Consider the following 16052-nt stretch of genomic DNA (forward strand, 5'->3'; position numbering starts at 1 on the left):
AAGCGCTCCAATGGATGTTGAGGATGGAGCGGAGACAACACTGGTGGAAGTGTTCTAGGAGCCGTAGGTGATGCCGGTAGAGGACCCATGATTCGGAGCCGAACAGGAGTGTGGGTATGACAACGGCTCTGTATACGCTGAAGAGGTACTGGGCTTCTCCTCCAGGAAAAACAAGGACTGGTTCGACGAAAACAGCCAGGAAATCCAGGAGCTGCTGGCAAAGAAGCGAGCTGCCCACCAGGCTCACCTTACAAAGCCGTCCTGTCCAGAGAAGAAACAAGCCTTCCGTCGCGCATGCAGCCACCTTCAGCGCAAACTCCGGGAGATCCAAAATGAGTGGTGGACTAGCCTCGCCAAGCGAACCCAGCTCAGCGCGGACATTGGCGACTTCAGGGGTTTCTACGAGGCTCTAAAGGCTGTGTACGGCCCCTCACCCCAAGTCCAAAGCCCGCTGCGCAGCTCAGACGGCAAAGTCCTCCTCAACCATCCTCAACCGATGGTCAGAACTCTTCCAATCTCTTTTCAGTGCCAACTGCTCAGTCCAGGATTCCGCCCTGCTCCAGCTCCCTCAACAGCCCCTAAGGCTAGAGCTGGATGAGGTCCTCACCCGGGATGAGACATATAAGGCAATCGAACAACTGAAAAGTGGCAAAGCAGCAGGTATGGATGGAATCCCCCCAGAGATTTATCTACTCACAATCAAAAACCACACCTGCAATTTTCAAGAAAGCAGTTGAGGTGACGTCGTGTATTTCCAGTAACCCATGGCTGTCCAGACCCCTTATCGGTGGCCACGATTACAGGACTAGACCTTGCTCTTCTACGCGCCATCTCTCTGACCATAGATTTAATCCAAGCTCCTAACTTAGCTTCGTAAACTGAGCAGCATTTCACATGAGATGCAGGAACAATCCCCAAGCAGTTCCCTTGCATGTTATTTAGTTTAGTTTTAAGTGATCTGTTACTTAACTCACTTGGGTGTGACGTTTCTGCATAATGAGTTGACTTGCTTTTTCTCTCTTTTTCTCTTGCAGTGGATGTACATCATTCCCATTGTGATTTTTCTGATGATGTCAGGTGCACAGGATCCTAATGGAGGGAGTGGTGGTGGTGGCTCAGGTGGAGGTGGAAGGTAACGTGGACAGCCAGGAGAAATCACCCCAAGATCAACTCCTCCGGGTGGGAAGCTCTGCATATTGCAAATGCAAGTCGGGTCACAGATGATGGACAATCTCGGTTTGGGAAACGTAAAACTCTCATCGCCAAGTGAAGTATGAATAGTTGAAGCATACAACTGTTAATTTAAAATAAAGTAAATGGCCTTTTGTTTATGATTCTTTACCGCAAAGCTCCATTCCAGCCACTAGTTGCCACCAGTGCACTGTAGTTTAAACAAGGGCAGTAAAAGCTGACAGGTTCAGCATGGGCGTATCTAGGGTATGGCAGCCAGGGCACATGCTGTGGTTGCCACTTGAAGGGGGGGGGCAGTGCCACTGTCCTAGCCTTGCCCACCCAATATACATGTTTAATTCCTCCTAGATTAAACCCCATCCAGGATAGAGGGTCCCTTTTAAATCAGCAGGCTCGTGGACCTGCTCAGCGGTCATAGTTTCATCGTGTAGTACCACCCCCCAAAAAACCACATACCCGTAAGAGTAGCCCAAAACCGCACCTCACAAACGCTCAGAATTTCCCGCGGCTGATCTTCAAAACTTGCCCAATTGTGCATAGAGATGGTCCAATTGGCAACTTTATTTACGATTTTTTTTAAATGAGGGGGGAATGGGGGCATTTTCAGTGTTTGCCATAGGTGCTATATTACCTATGATACACCATTGGGCTCAAGGGGAACCTGTGTCCTCTTGTTTTGGTTCTCGGATGTAAAGAGTAAAATTTCAAGTATTGCATTACCTGTAGCAATTGACGTTTGTACAAACTAACTCTCAAGTGGCTGGTATGTTACGAAAATAAACGGAAATTTCTGACAGGCTGTAAGTGACGATTGTAAATATATTCTATTAGCCTCTCTTGTAAATAAACCTGTGATCTTTCTCACATTGGTTACAAGCAATGTTTGGTAACTAGGATGAACTTGAAGTACTGAGATATCTTTCAATGAACAAGTTGATATTAAAGAATTGGACTCAAACCCTCCCATAGTCCCAGAGCCCCCCTTTCAAATTGCACACTGTTAAAATATTCACAGCTCTGACTGATGAAAGTAAATGTGTGTTGATGTTCCCATTGTTAGCCTCAATTACTGGACAAATTATATGCTCTGCTCTTCAGGATGCAAAAGTTATTATTCAATCATTCTTACCTGCCAGACTGCCTAAAGGTGATAGAATGAAATTGCACTAAATGATTCTCAGTTCCTGGGAGAATTCAAAATCTAAGTTTTTGAGTAAAGTGCAGTTTGGAGGTAAATGCTGTTGATTTTTGAAACAAAATAATTTAATGCACAGGAGCCCATGGAGACCTTGCATTATCTTTTGCAGATGGAAATAATATTTGTCCAATTGAAGATGTTGGAGATACTTCCCACAGGAACTAGCATTTTTCACGCAGGCAGTTATGTGTGAACTCACTTGTCAGCTGTATCACAGGTCTGCCGATACAAATGGTCAGTCAACATTTTGGATCAGGGGCCCCTGTCTTGATCTGGCCCGATACTTTACACTGGACAATGAAGATTTTGCTTCCTGGACATTTTTATGGATTTTGGGCTGCTGATCACGAAAGTCGGCTTAAAATGTTCCTATCATGTACCTTTTTAAGATTTAAATTTTAAATTTGGACATACAGCATGGTTACAGGCCATTTCAGCCCATGGGTCTGTGCCGCCCAATTTACACCCAATTAACCTACACCCTGGTACGGTTTAAACAGTGTGAGGAAACAGGAGCCCCCGGGGAAAACCCAAACAGACACAGGAAGAGCTTGCAAACTTCTTACAGACAGCGCAGGATTTGAAACCCAGTCCTGATCGCTGGCAGTGTAAAGGCGTTGTACTAACTGCTACACCACCCTATATAACCCATTTTGTAATTTCCTGTCATATTTCGTCTACTAGTATATTGGCCACAAAGCAAATTGTTGTGGTCAGTCCAAGCATGCCTGAGCATGCATTCAGTGCAGGCGCTATGCAAATGTTGTCATGGGTTTGGGCATGCTTAGTCAGGATAGGTGCAGACAGGCTATAAAAGCAGCTCATAACTACAGATGCTGTGCATTACATTGATATAGACTGAACCCACGTTGATGCACATGTTTTTCAGGCAATAGCATAGGAAGGGTACTTAACTAGCATTAATTGTCTTCAGGAAGATTCAGTACAGCAGAAATGTCTCGTCAATGTCGCAACAGCTGCGATACATTGTGTTACATTAATGACGAGTATACTCTTAATGCTAGATTCAGTGGAAGTGAATTTAATGTTTCTCCAACTTCCTACATGAATCGGCAAATCTGAAGTTATCTTTGTGTTCAACTTGAAGTTATCTACCTTAATTCCCCTTTTTTTTCAGGAAGCAAACCTTTTGGAAAAAAAAATTGCCCAGTGTTATCAGACCACCTCTAGCCGTAGATGCTGCCTGGCTCACTGGGTTCCTGCCAAAGAGTCTCTGATTTGATCAATGCAGAGTTTGCGTTTCTCCAATTACATCTGTCACAACTGGCCTCACCAGCTAGCATCCAAGCAAACTCCCTTTCATATTCTCTACCACTCTTCCCCTTCTCCCGCAGCTTTGAGGTACTACAGCAATCCCACTGTCCTCAGACCATAAGGTCTGTGTGGTACAATCACACAGCATCTCACAGTGGGCAGAAGGCAATTGTACATGTTTTCTATACTATTATGTGACAATAAAGGATGCTTGAGCAGGTAAGGACTTCTGGAAGTGATGTGATTGTGCCTTGTTTAACTGTTCCTCCCCCCCCCCCCCCAACAAACATTGGAAGTCTTTTGTTATTTTTTAATTTGACAATAAATGTAAATGAAATGGAAAGTCCAACTGATACAATGAAGTAGTGTTTTGTTGTGTAGACTTGGCCCAATCGATAATTAATTTCAGTTATATTGTCCTTGGATAATTCACATTCTCATCAAGCCTTCATGGCAGTAATTCATCTTTAAGCATATGATGTGCAAGCTATTTGGATCTGAGTGAATAAGCAGTTCTGATAATTTCCATTAATGTTCTGTGCCTTTTGTAAATGTTTTCCTGTTTCGACCCAGCGACCTTTTAGATAACTGGCCTTTTTAATTATTGTACTGCTCCAATTTGGGGTCAAATTAAAAGCTGAAAGTCTTGAGAGTGATTTTAAATACCTCTAAACTGCAAGGGCCCAATTGTGCCCTAAGACATTTTTAATCTCCATATGCACTCCCTGGCCAAATGGAATTATGCAGTTTCAGTAAGAGAAATACCTTGAGGAAGGGCTCACGCCTGAAATGTTGGTTCTGTATCATTATCTTTGCTATATAAAGTGAACTGTTTGACTTGCTGAGAGAAAGTTTGGTATTAGAACTAACCTTACCAATTCTGGATTATTTGTGGTCAAAGTGATGATCAGGTCTCCCATTTTCAGTTGGCGTTTTCAATACATCTGTAGAACTGGTGAAACATTTGGGTTGTTCAGTGTTACAATGGATTTTGATTAAGTAGAGAGTGAAAACTAGGGTAGTTGGCAGAAGAGCCTGAGGGAAATCCTTTAGCCCAGCAGACTATTATGCATTATCTAAAAGGGCAATGGGAACAGATTCAGTAGTAACTTGAAAGAGGATCGCCGGTCCACTGGAAGAGGAGAACATTGCGTGGCTACGGGGAAAGGGCTGGCATGTGGGCCAGACAGATTCCTGTGTTGCGTGCTTCTCTGAATTCCGGAGATGGGGTCCAATTTGAGGCAGAGTTTACAGTGTTGTAATACTGGCACAAACTCTAGTGCACGAAGGCCAGGTGGATTTGCACTGGCCTCAAAGCAGTGTGTATATTGGGTCATCCATGCAGAATACTGTGCAGATGGACATCAGCTGAGAAGGGGAATGAAATCAACTCTAATCCTTATGCATGGCCTTTTGACATCCAGTATCTAAAGTTGCACAGAATAACCACATGAGTGGAATAGTAAAGAGCAGCTGATGCATCTGGAAACGAGCCTGTTGGATCTAATATGCAGGAGGGGGTGGGGTCAGGGGAATACACTCTAGAGAAAACTCGACAATGACTGATAAAAGACAGGAAAGCGGTCATGTTTGGATTGAAGAATTGGTGTTGAAATTCGTAGCTTCTACATGAGCGACCAAAAAGCCAATGGTTAGGGAGGCAAATGGTATTATTGCAGTAGAAGCAAAATCTGTTCAGTCTCCAGTCATTATTCATTTCTTGACCAACAACAATCACCTGGTCATTAACACTCATCTATTTATCGTACCTTGGTGGCAATGTTACAACTTTGACTGCACATCAAACAGAAGGGACCTAAAGTAATTAGTTGTGATGGTGACAGGTACCATTTAAATGTGGGTTCTTTGTTCGATTTTACCCTACTTTCGGGAAGAGTGGCAATCCCTTTTGGTTAGTGGACCTAAAAATGCGCAAGCAGACCAGTGCTTTTTGGCTCGCCCACCAATTAAATGACACTTCTGGCGATCAAACTGTATGACTGCTCAGAGTGAATGATTCCCTTGTGGCTTTTATCTTCTTTCCTGGTTAGCTAAATATTTTTCTTGGGGCGAGCTGCATGAAATGAAGACGGATAATCTCTGCCCTCACTCAGTCCTTGAATTGTGGGTTTATCTGGTCAGTTCACTGTTATAAACCAATGCAGATGAAAATGTCATGCTCTGTTTCCAAACTGAGTAATCAGGTATGTTTTTTTTAGATAGGATGCGTTATTTTATCAGTCTGCAGAATGTTCAACCTTTTGGCGTTGGTCGTTCGACCAAAACTCCTTATCTCCGTTCCTTTACGCAAGTTTAGACAGCATACTGGAAGTGTGGAAAGTAAAGAGGCAGGATTTGCAATGCCACTGCGGCAAAGTCCTATTCATTAGCCCACTGTTCGTGGAATGCCTGCAGTCACTTTAGACTGCAAGTGTTCCAGGAAATTTACTATGTGTCCAGGGGTAAAATGTCAGAAGGGGAATGACGCCCTCAGCGGCTGTGTGAAAAAAATATAAGGATCACCATTGTTAATGAGGCTTGATATCCAGTCCCTTGAATCTGCTTTATCAGGAGAAAGGGCATAAAAGATGATGAAGACAGACGAAATACTATATGTGTCAGAGTCCTTGAATTCTAGGTAACCTTAAGAACATTATGGTAATCATGTAATCTGCATAGAGATACAAATCTAAATTTGCCTTCATTTTCCCTGCTTTTTAGTAGTTTTGAACTTGTGAAACAAGGCTGGGATGTTCATTGTCCGAAGGGGGTGGGAATGGTGGAAAATATGCCCATAAAACTTAACATCCATTGTTAAGTTTATTTTCTGTTATAGTCCGTTGCATGGTGAGGATGATCTCTCTGATGAATGGTCTGTGTACAGATTGTTCATCAAGGAATTGGAGCTTATTTCATTCTGGTTTTATAAACCAGGTGCTAGGAAGTTACAGCACAAAACCTCCAAGACAGATTTCAGATTTACTGTCAGAGTACATGCACCACATACAACCCTGAGATTCTTTTTCCCTTGAGCGAGTCAGAATTACCACTTAGTGGCAGTGCAAAAAAAAAGCTACATAATGTACACATGTAAACAAATAAAGAAATATAAACCAACTGCAATACAGAGAGGAAAGAAATCAAACAAGAGTCCTTCCTTGATTAAGTGCAAAAAAAAACTCAATGTACAAGAAAACAATATCTGATCTTGTAATGACATAGGCGGCCATTTTATCTATCAGGTCCATTGGGGTTAATCTCCAGCTTATTTCCTCCTGCCCCTGCATCTAATTTTCTCCCACACGGCCATTAGTTCCCCTTTTAATTATTTTTGCCATTAACTCACACTGATTTACAGTGGCCAGTTAATTTTCCTGCCCGACTGCTTTGGGATATGGGAGAAAACTGGAGCATCTGGAAGAACCCTGCATGCTCAGAGAGTGTGCAAATTCCATCTCACCCCCACCTCCAACCCACCCCAAATTCCTTGGAATATTGTCTTGGTTTTGTCATTTTACAATGTATTGCTGTGATTTTATACCCCCCCCCCCCCCACCCCAGTTCTTTTTGGGACTCAGCAGCAGACCGTTTTTTTTGGCTAAAAATTCCTTTTTTGCCAATTTTTACTCCAGCTCCTTTCCATCTGGTATTAATATATTCTTGGGCTCGGGTTCCTCAGCATTAGAGTGAGCATTTCAAATAGAAGTTCCAGGAAAATATTCCCATTTATCGGTGCATAAAGCTGATTGAAGGGCGTCCGCTTACAGAAGGGATGCTGAGGAATTTCTTCAGCCAGAGGTAAATCTATGGAATCTGTTGCCGGAAGGGGTTCAGGCCAGGTCACTGGCTGTATTTAAGGCAGAGATTGATAGGCTCCTGATTACCCAGGGCATCGAAGCTTGTGGAGAGAAGACCGGTCAGTGAGGCTGTGGGAAATTGGATCAGCTCATGATTGAATGGTGGGGCAGACTCGATGGGCCGAAAAGCCTATTTCTGCTTCTTGTGTCTTGTGGATGCCTTCTGGAGTAGCTGATGGATTCCCCTGGATTTGCAGATTTTCAGATCAGATTTCAGATTTATTGTCAGTGTACATCACATACAACCCTGAGATTCTTTTTTCTCTGCAGAAGGGAAATATGAAGCTTCCATTCCATAGCATCTTTCAGGATGCCTCAATTCTCAATAAAGTCCTTCTCTATGGCTAAACAGTAATAAGTGTGGGGTACCAACAGCAGATTATGGTTTGTGAGACCTTCCTAAGAGTTCTGAAGTGGTCAGATGGAGTGCAGTGTGAAAGCATAAGCCTATCCAGTTTGAAAGAAAGAATGGAAAAGCAAGGTATTTAATTGGAGGGAAACCACAAAATGTTGCAGTTCTGGGGACCCCTGTGCATGTAGGAGGTTGGCAAGCAGATACAGTACATATGTAATCGGACTAAGTATCAAACCAGGGAAATTTTGATGCAAGTTACAGAGTAGCAGTAGAGTATTTGCTTAAGTGCTGAAGAAAGTTTGGTTTCCATATTTAGGGAAGGTGTGTGCATTGGAGGCATTGCAGAGAAGGTAAATGAGCTCGATGCCCAGATTGAAGGGGTTAATGTAAGAGTTTTTCCAGGCTGATCTAGCAGAATGAGAGGTGATCTTGAGAACTGTGAAGATGCTTAAGGCTGAGATTGAGCAATGTTTGAGTTACAGGAGAGTTGAGAGGCCAAGGAGTACAGAAAAACCCCTGGTATTCATACCTAAGGGAATTGATAGATGCCGTATAAGTTTATTTGCTGGTTGCTTGAGATTGCGTGATCGGTGATCTAACTGCTGGTGGATGGGGGTGCCAATTTTAAATGCGTATTTTTATTTTTTGTCCGTTGCTTGAGGCTGCTGTTACAAGATCAAACCAGCAACCACAAAGAAGGCATCTCACACAGGGGTAAAGATGAACAATTACTTTATTAACAAAAAAAATCACCTTCAAACTTTCATTCAAAATCCCCCCTTTTATAACAATGCCCACTGGTTACTATGCAAATCTCTAGAACAGTGTAAAACTAATAAATTCCCCAGCCTAAATATAACATACATAATTAAAGTCTAAGTTATATTTCCAACCAGCCCACAGAAAAACTTAGAACCAAACAAACACAAAACTTTGATCTCAACCGAAGCAAAGATCGTAAACAAAATTCAGTTTGTTTAGTAAACTGAAGCCAAAAGATCTTTGAGAGAGAGAGAGAGAGAGAGAGCACAAAATTCAAAGTTGTCTTGTGTTGCTTGCAGAGATAGGAACCACTGGCTTGGTCCGGATCCTTCTGGCTGCCTTTGGAATGTTCATCCCTTTTAAAATGCCCAACATTCTAAACTGTCCTCCAGACCATGACTCATGCTCTGGGCCTCCTTCCACTCAACAGCATCCCCAGTGGTGGTTTGGTGTCCAAATCCAGAAATTTTTAGATCATTTTCTGCACATGCTCAGTCTGTCTCCCACTCTCTCAGCAGTCCACCTTCACCTTGGCTCTCTAAGGCAAACTGTCACTTTTTAACATAAAACCACAACACATAGGCCAATACACAACACAGAACTGCCGATTTCTCGAATTCCAGATAACAGGGATTTTATTCTATTATGAGAAGAGTCTAAGGCTGGAACAGCTATGATATTGTTAAGTGATACAGACTTGATGGGCTAATTGGCCTGTTTTCATTCCCTTAAGAGACATCAGCTGAGGAATAAACATGAAACTCCTTTTAAATTCATCCAAAGAATCTTTTGCATGCACTTGAAGGCGCTCTAAATGATCTGAACGTTGGCTCCCCTGATGCTGGAGCACTCCCTCATAACTGCACTACTGTATTTAGAAATTTGTGCTTTAGTCTCTGGGTGAGTCTTTAAATCTTCAAAGTTCAATATTCAGATTTATTCTCAGAGGACATCACTTAATAATCCTGAGATTCTTTTTCCTGTGGGCAGTGCAAAAGCCATACTCATGAAAAGATGCGTATACAAAAGAGAGAAATGAACACAAACTGTGCAATACAGAAAATAAATATTCAATAATAAATGATGAGCAAAGTGAGAGTCCTTAAATGAGTCCCTGATTGAGTTTGTCATTAAGGAATCTGATGGTGGAGGGGGAGCAGCTGTTCCTGAACCTGGTGGAGCGAGTTTTGTGGCGCCTGTACCTCTTCCCTGAATGGCGGCAGCGAGAACAGAGTACGTGCTGGGTGGAAGTGGATCCTTGATGATCACTGCTCTTCTCCGACGGCAGCGTTCCCCGTAGATATTCTCGATGGTGGGGAGGGTTTTGCCTGAGATGCCCTGGACAGTGCCCACTGCCTTTCGCAGGACTTTCGACTCGGAGGTATTGGTGCCCCCACACCAGACCTGATGGAGCCGCCTACACCTCTGTACACATTTGCCCAGGTTTCCAACGTCACACCAAACCTCCACTTGACCATCTGCCTCAGGTGAATGTTGCCCAATGCTCAGACCACAGTGTGTAGAATGGAGTTTTGATCTACCCGTGCCCATTTTCCATCTTCCCTCCTCCCACCCTCCAAACATGAATTTTATCCCCAGTGCATTTGGACAGTTAATAGTAATGGGACATGATACTGTCCTCTGTTTCCATTAGGAAAATAGAAGAACAGCTTTTCATGATCTAGATCCAAGCCTGAGGCTAATTAATAATTAAGGGACTGCTAGCTAATGATGTAGAAAGCAGTTTGCTGTATTTAACAACCTGATAGGTTATCCTGGTTACAGGGATGAATGTAAGTTATTGTCCTTCAGCTGAATTATTTTGAGATCAGTGTATTCCTTACGTATCTGAAATTATTTCACATGCTATATTTGCCCTAAAATTTGCTGTAACATCATTAACTGCATTTTTCTAATCGTAATCTCATTACATAATGTCTGATCTCTGTCCTGCACCAATCCTCGGGTTTCAGCAACAGGCTTCCTATATTTAGATGTGCTCTCTCAGGAGATAGTGTGCCAATGAGCACGTGTGCATGTGTGTATGGACATGTTCTATGGGGCTAATGTGGCAGAAGGGTGTGTGGCTTGAAAGATGCCCATCTAAGCAAGAGCTGGTACAGAGGAAGAAGTGAGCAGGCTACTTCAGGGTATCCCTCCACCCCCGCTCCCCCCATTGGCATGATCTACTGGATCATTGTCTGAAGAGGGCAAATTCATTGTGGACTCCCTGCACACGGCACCTTTCAGCTGCTCCCGTCAGGGAAGAGATACAGAGGCAGCTCCACCAGGCTGAGGAACAGCTTCTCCCCACGGGCAGTGAGAACGCTGAGCGACCAAAGGAACTGCTCACACTAACCAGCCGAGACTGTCAGATATACAAAACAATATATATATTTTATTTAGACATACAGCACAGAATAGGCCATTTCAGCCCACGAGTCCATGCCGCCCAATTTACCCACATTTAACCCAGAATATTTTTGAACAGTGGGAAGAAACCGGAGAAAACCCACGCGGACATGGGGAGAATGTACAAACTCTTTAAAGACAGCGTGGGGCCCTGATCACTGGCGCTGTAAAGGCATTGTACTAACCGCTACGCCGACCGTGCCGCCCTTTATATATTTTAATAATTGTCCGACATAAGTATTGTTTGTGTGTGTGTTGTATCTGGTTGTGTGTATGTGCGTGTTTTGCACCAAGACTGTTCCATCGGGTTATACTTGTACAATAAAATGACAATAAACTTGACTTGACCATGGGCAGAGATGACCATGGAGAACCCAGAACATAGTTGGCTAGCGAAGGGGCTTGTGGACCTCTTGGTGGGTGACTTAACTAATTTCCAAAGTAGTATGAAACAAAAAGAGCACAGATACTCTGGCAGCTGGAGGGGAAAAAGAAAGGTGTGCAATTATACATTTGCAATTTTCACAATCTTGGGACAATCCATCACGTTTAACAACCAACGTAATATTACGGGATTATTGTGCAAAATATGCATACAGCAGTGTTTCCACAACTCGTAGTGAGATCATTGCAACATGAACTGTGTCAGTTATGTCGCTACAGGGAATAAATGCCAGTTTTGGGAGTTTCTGGATTTTTCAAATAACACCATGATACTTTATGCATGTTTTTGCAAAAAATATAGCTTCAATAAAGAAGAACTTATTTCTAGTGAAATAAATATGTGCTTGTTTTAAGGTGGGGGGACTGCCACAAGACTATGATTGGTATTCATTGTGACCTTGAGCGTAGGTGTATTTTAAATAGCTCCTGGGAACCAGCCCCTTAGCATCCAAATAAAGCAGTGGTAGTTTTCTGATCCTTTACCCTGCTTGGGAAGGTTTGTGATCAAAACTGAACGCTCCAGCTCCTGAAGACTGTGTGGCTGCCAATCACCCTCACCCCGGCATTTCTGCCCTGCCACAAACCAAAGTGGAATAACATTCATGCACCATGTTTCAATCCATTCCTCATTTGAAGCCCAATATAGGGTTAGGTAGGGAGAGATGGGACTAAGACCATAAGACATAGAAGCAGAAATAGGCCATTTATCCCATTGAGTCTGCCCCACCATTTAATCATGAGCTAATCCATTTTCCCACTCAGCCCCACTGCCCGGCCTTCTCCCCATCACCTTTGATGCCCTGACTCATCAAGAATCTATCAATCTCTGCCTTAAATACACCCAACAACCAACCTTGGCAACAAATTTCACAGATTTGCCTCCTTCTGGCTGAAGAAATTCCAACATATTTCTGTTCTAAGCGGACACCCTTCAATCCTGAAGTTGTGCCCTCTTGTCCTAGACTCCCACCATGGGAAACAACCTTTTTAAATTTATTCTACCCACTCCTTTCATTATTCAAAATGTTTCAATGAGATCCACCCTCCTTCTGCTAAATTGCAATGAGTGCAATTGCTCCTCGTACATTAACTCTTTCAACCCCCAAATCATCCTTGTGACCCTCCTCTGAACCCTCTCCACGTCCTTTTCTTAAATGAGAAGCCAAAAACTGCTCACAATGCTCCCAAGCATGGTTTTACAAAGTCTCAACATCACGGGGGTACAGGATAGGGGTACAAGGCAAGGAAATCACGTGGGCGCTGGCGACTGAGGTAAAAGGAACTCACACCAGGCTGCAGACTGCTGGAAACTGGCTCGAGACTAGCTGAAGGGGCGCCAGGTATTGGAACCCAGATGCGAGAGAGTGCCAGACATGTAGCCGGAGCTGAAGATGCTCATGGTTTGGATGTAAGGCTGTGTAGAGGTGGAGGCTGTGGGAGCACTGGAGGTGGGACCACGAGCATTCAGTTGCCCTCGGGGTGGGGGGGGGGGATCTTTCTGGCTGTAAGGGGCCCTGGGCTATTTTTGCTGATAGCAAATCTTTACCTGACGGTAGACTAAATGAAATTTTGTGTAATATCATATTTTCTGTTTTATTACAGGACAATAAAATGATCTTGAATCTTGAACATTCGCGATATAGAGTTTTCCCCCACAAGATTCAGCAATAGTAGGGTGAAATGATGAAGTGACCAGTGTGAATAGCTGGTCTATTGGTGACATTTACATTTATTTAATCTAGGGCAGTGGTTCTCAACCTTTTTCTTTCCACTCATGTACCACTTTAAGTATTCGCTGTGCCATCGGAGCTCAGGTGGTACGTGCCTGGAAAGAAAAAGGTTGGAAACCACTGTTTTAATTGTACCTAATTGACTTGTTATGAACTTCAAAGGAAATGGGCCAATGGCAATTTTTCTCAAGCCGAATATTTCAGTAACAATTGGGTCCAGAGCAGAGATTCTCAACCTTCCCTTCCCACCCACATCCCACCTTAAGCCATCCCTTCCTAATCACAGAGCCCCGATGGCACCGGGATCACTTAAAATGGTGTGTGAGTGGAAAGAAAAAGGTTGTGAACCGCTGATCCAGAGTGCAAGGTAGATAGAGAGAAGCCGCCCTTTTCATGCGGATTTCCACTAAATGCTCCCATATGATGAGCGAAGTTTCTGTATTTCTTCAGGTCAAAATAAAACCTCTTTCCAAGGTTTTTTTTTATAGATCGTGTTCAGAGCAAGGCGACCATATTAAAGGGCAAATGTTTGCTAGCAGAGAATTTCACACTGGAGAATAGGCCCCGGCTACAAAAGTGATCGATGAGCTCTTATTTCCCTCTGTCCATGTTGGGCAGAGCGACCATCATCAGGCAGAAATCATTGCAATATCCTTGAAAGGTTGGCCTGTCTTTCCTCGAGTAAAAACACCGACGTGATTTGAAATTTTTGAAAAAAAAGCAATGCTGGAGAAACTCTTGACTTGCTGAGCATTGTATTTTTACTGTCTTGTTTGTCGAACATTTTCCCCTCCTGGCTTTTTCTTCACTCAGCAAACCTTGTATTGGCACAAGACTCAGTACTTTTTGGAAGGTACGTGAACGAGAGTTTTGTCTCAGACGGAGAAAGTGATACTGGAGTCTTAAGGGAACACGGAAGCTGGAGGGACTCTGGGTCAGGCAGAATCAATGGAGAGAAATGGTCCGATTGAGTCAGGACTCTCAAATGATATCCACGCCAATATTACTAAAAGGAGTTTATTGCTGGCATATGGGAAAATCTTTAACTTTTGTCTACCGTAAGGCGGACAGAGTCACCACTTTGTCCAGCGCCTGGTGTTCCTTGGCGTTCTCCCCTCCAAGTACTGACCAGTGTAAACAGCATTGTGCTAATTGCTACGCTAACCATACCACCCCCTTTGACGTATATCTTGCGGATTTGAAGCTCCTGGAAATGAATTCAGGCCCAAATTGTGTTAACCTCCTATCAGAGTACCAGAATGCCCCAGATGAAATAATCCTGTCCAAGCTCATTTGAAGCCTGATCAGATTAATGAAAAGTGAGTGATGAAAATGGCTAGTCCCCCACTTAGTAAATCCAGAGATGTTTTGTCTCGTCTGCCAGCTTTACTAACCATTCCATTGAACCTGAAGAAAGGGGAGCTTGTCACTTTTATTTCTTGTAGAGTTCCAATTTGCCTTCAGATAAATTGCACTTAGATGCTACTTCTTTGCAGCTCTGAATCTGCCACTGCAGGTTGCTTCTGTCATTGGCGCCAGAGCCTGACGTGGACAAGGCCTTACCAAACTCTTGCCCTAGCTCTCAACAGGTCGTCCTCAACTTACGACCTACGCGATGTCGTGTCCACCCGCACCTACAACCAAAATAAAAAAGACCCAGTATTCATACACTGAAATTCTTCATTAAAGGTACATTTGCTGAAAATTTGCTTTAATATCTCAAATCTGACTTATGACCAATCCTTTGGTCCCAATTACAGTCGTAAGCTGAGGACGACCTGTACATCTATCTGGCTCACTATTCCTTGCTGCACCTTTAGTTATTGATCCTCGTGTTTGTGAATTTCTTTAGCACCTCCCCTCCCCAATTGGGTTTTTAATCTTCAGAGCCTAATATCTGGGCTCGTACTGAGGGAGAACCACAGAGCTGGAGGCACAGTGTTCAAGGCCAAGCAATAAGGTTAAGTTCCTCATGTGAACAGGAGATTCTGACTACATTGAGGTGGACAATTATTCTTTGAATCCTGTGGCTGATGTGTACATCAGTCCCTAGGTTAACAAATTACATGATCACATAGTTGTGGAAGACTTGGTACGGCTCCATCATCCCTGAATCTAAAACAGCTCACTTTGGAAAGGATGCCCTGAAGGCACAATAGTCCATTTTTTTTCTATTTATGGGCTTTTAACTGTATTCACTTCCTGCACCCTGTGCCTTGTCCTTCACCTGATGGGCACATTTGTAATGAAATATAATTACATTTTGAAACTCCCTGCAAATAATTGTGCATTTGAAGCCCTGGTGGCAAGTTCACAATCAGACTTTATTGTCATGAACGAGTCATGAAAATCGGTGTCTTGCGGCAGCGTCACTGACCAAACATTCATATTATCTCTTTGGCTTGGCTTCGCGGACGAAGATTTATGGAGGGGGTAAAAAGTCCACGTCAGCTGCAGGCTCGTTTGTGGCTGACCAGTCCGATGCGGGACAGGCAAGGGAAAATTGGTTGGTTGGGGTTGGGTGTTGGGTTTTTCCTCCTTTGCCTTTTGTCAGTGAGGTGGGCTCTGCGGTCTTCTTCAAAGGAGGCTGCTGCCCGCCAAACTGTGAGGCGCCAAGATGCACGGTTTGAGGCGTTATCAGCCCACTGGCGGTGGTCAATGTGGCAGGCACCAAGAGATTTCTTTAGGCAGTCCTTGTACCTTTTCTTTGGTGCACCTCTGTCACGGTGGCCAGTGGAGAGCTCGCCATATAATACGATCTTGGGAAGGCGATGGTCCTCCATTCTGGAGACGTGACCCATCCAGCGCAGCTGGATCTTCAGCAGCGT

The 16052-nt window shown here is 43.6% G+C and overlaps 1 protein-coding gene across 2 annotated transcripts in view; it reads left to right on the forward strand.

Moving 5' to 3' along the window:
* Nucleotides 1-2057, forward strand: part of emc10 (ER membrane protein complex subunit 10) — a 55870-nt gene extending 53813 nt beyond the window's left edge. Inside the window, exon 8 of one of the 2 annotated variants that reach the window (XM_069910001.1) lies at nucleotides 1035-1124. Coding sequence is in view for 1 of the 2 variants with exons in the window: in XM_069910000.1 (XP_069766101.1) it covers nucleotides 1035-1136 (102 nt within the window). In the remaining variant the exon portion in view is untranslated. Of the gene's footprint in view, nucleotides 1-1034 lie in introns of both variants that reach the window. The other variant, XM_069910000.1, reaches the window with a different exon arrangement.
* The last annotated feature ends 13995 nt before the right edge of the window (nucleotides 2058-16052 follow it).

The sequence above is a fragment of the Narcine bancroftii genome, chromosome 13 (genome assembly GCF_036971445.1).
Source record: "Narcine bancroftii isolate sNarBan1 chromosome 13, sNarBan1.hap1, whole genome shotgun sequence".
Taxonomy (NCBI): domain Eukaryota; kingdom Metazoa; phylum Chordata; class Chondrichthyes; order Torpediniformes; family Narcinidae; genus Narcine; species Narcine bancroftii.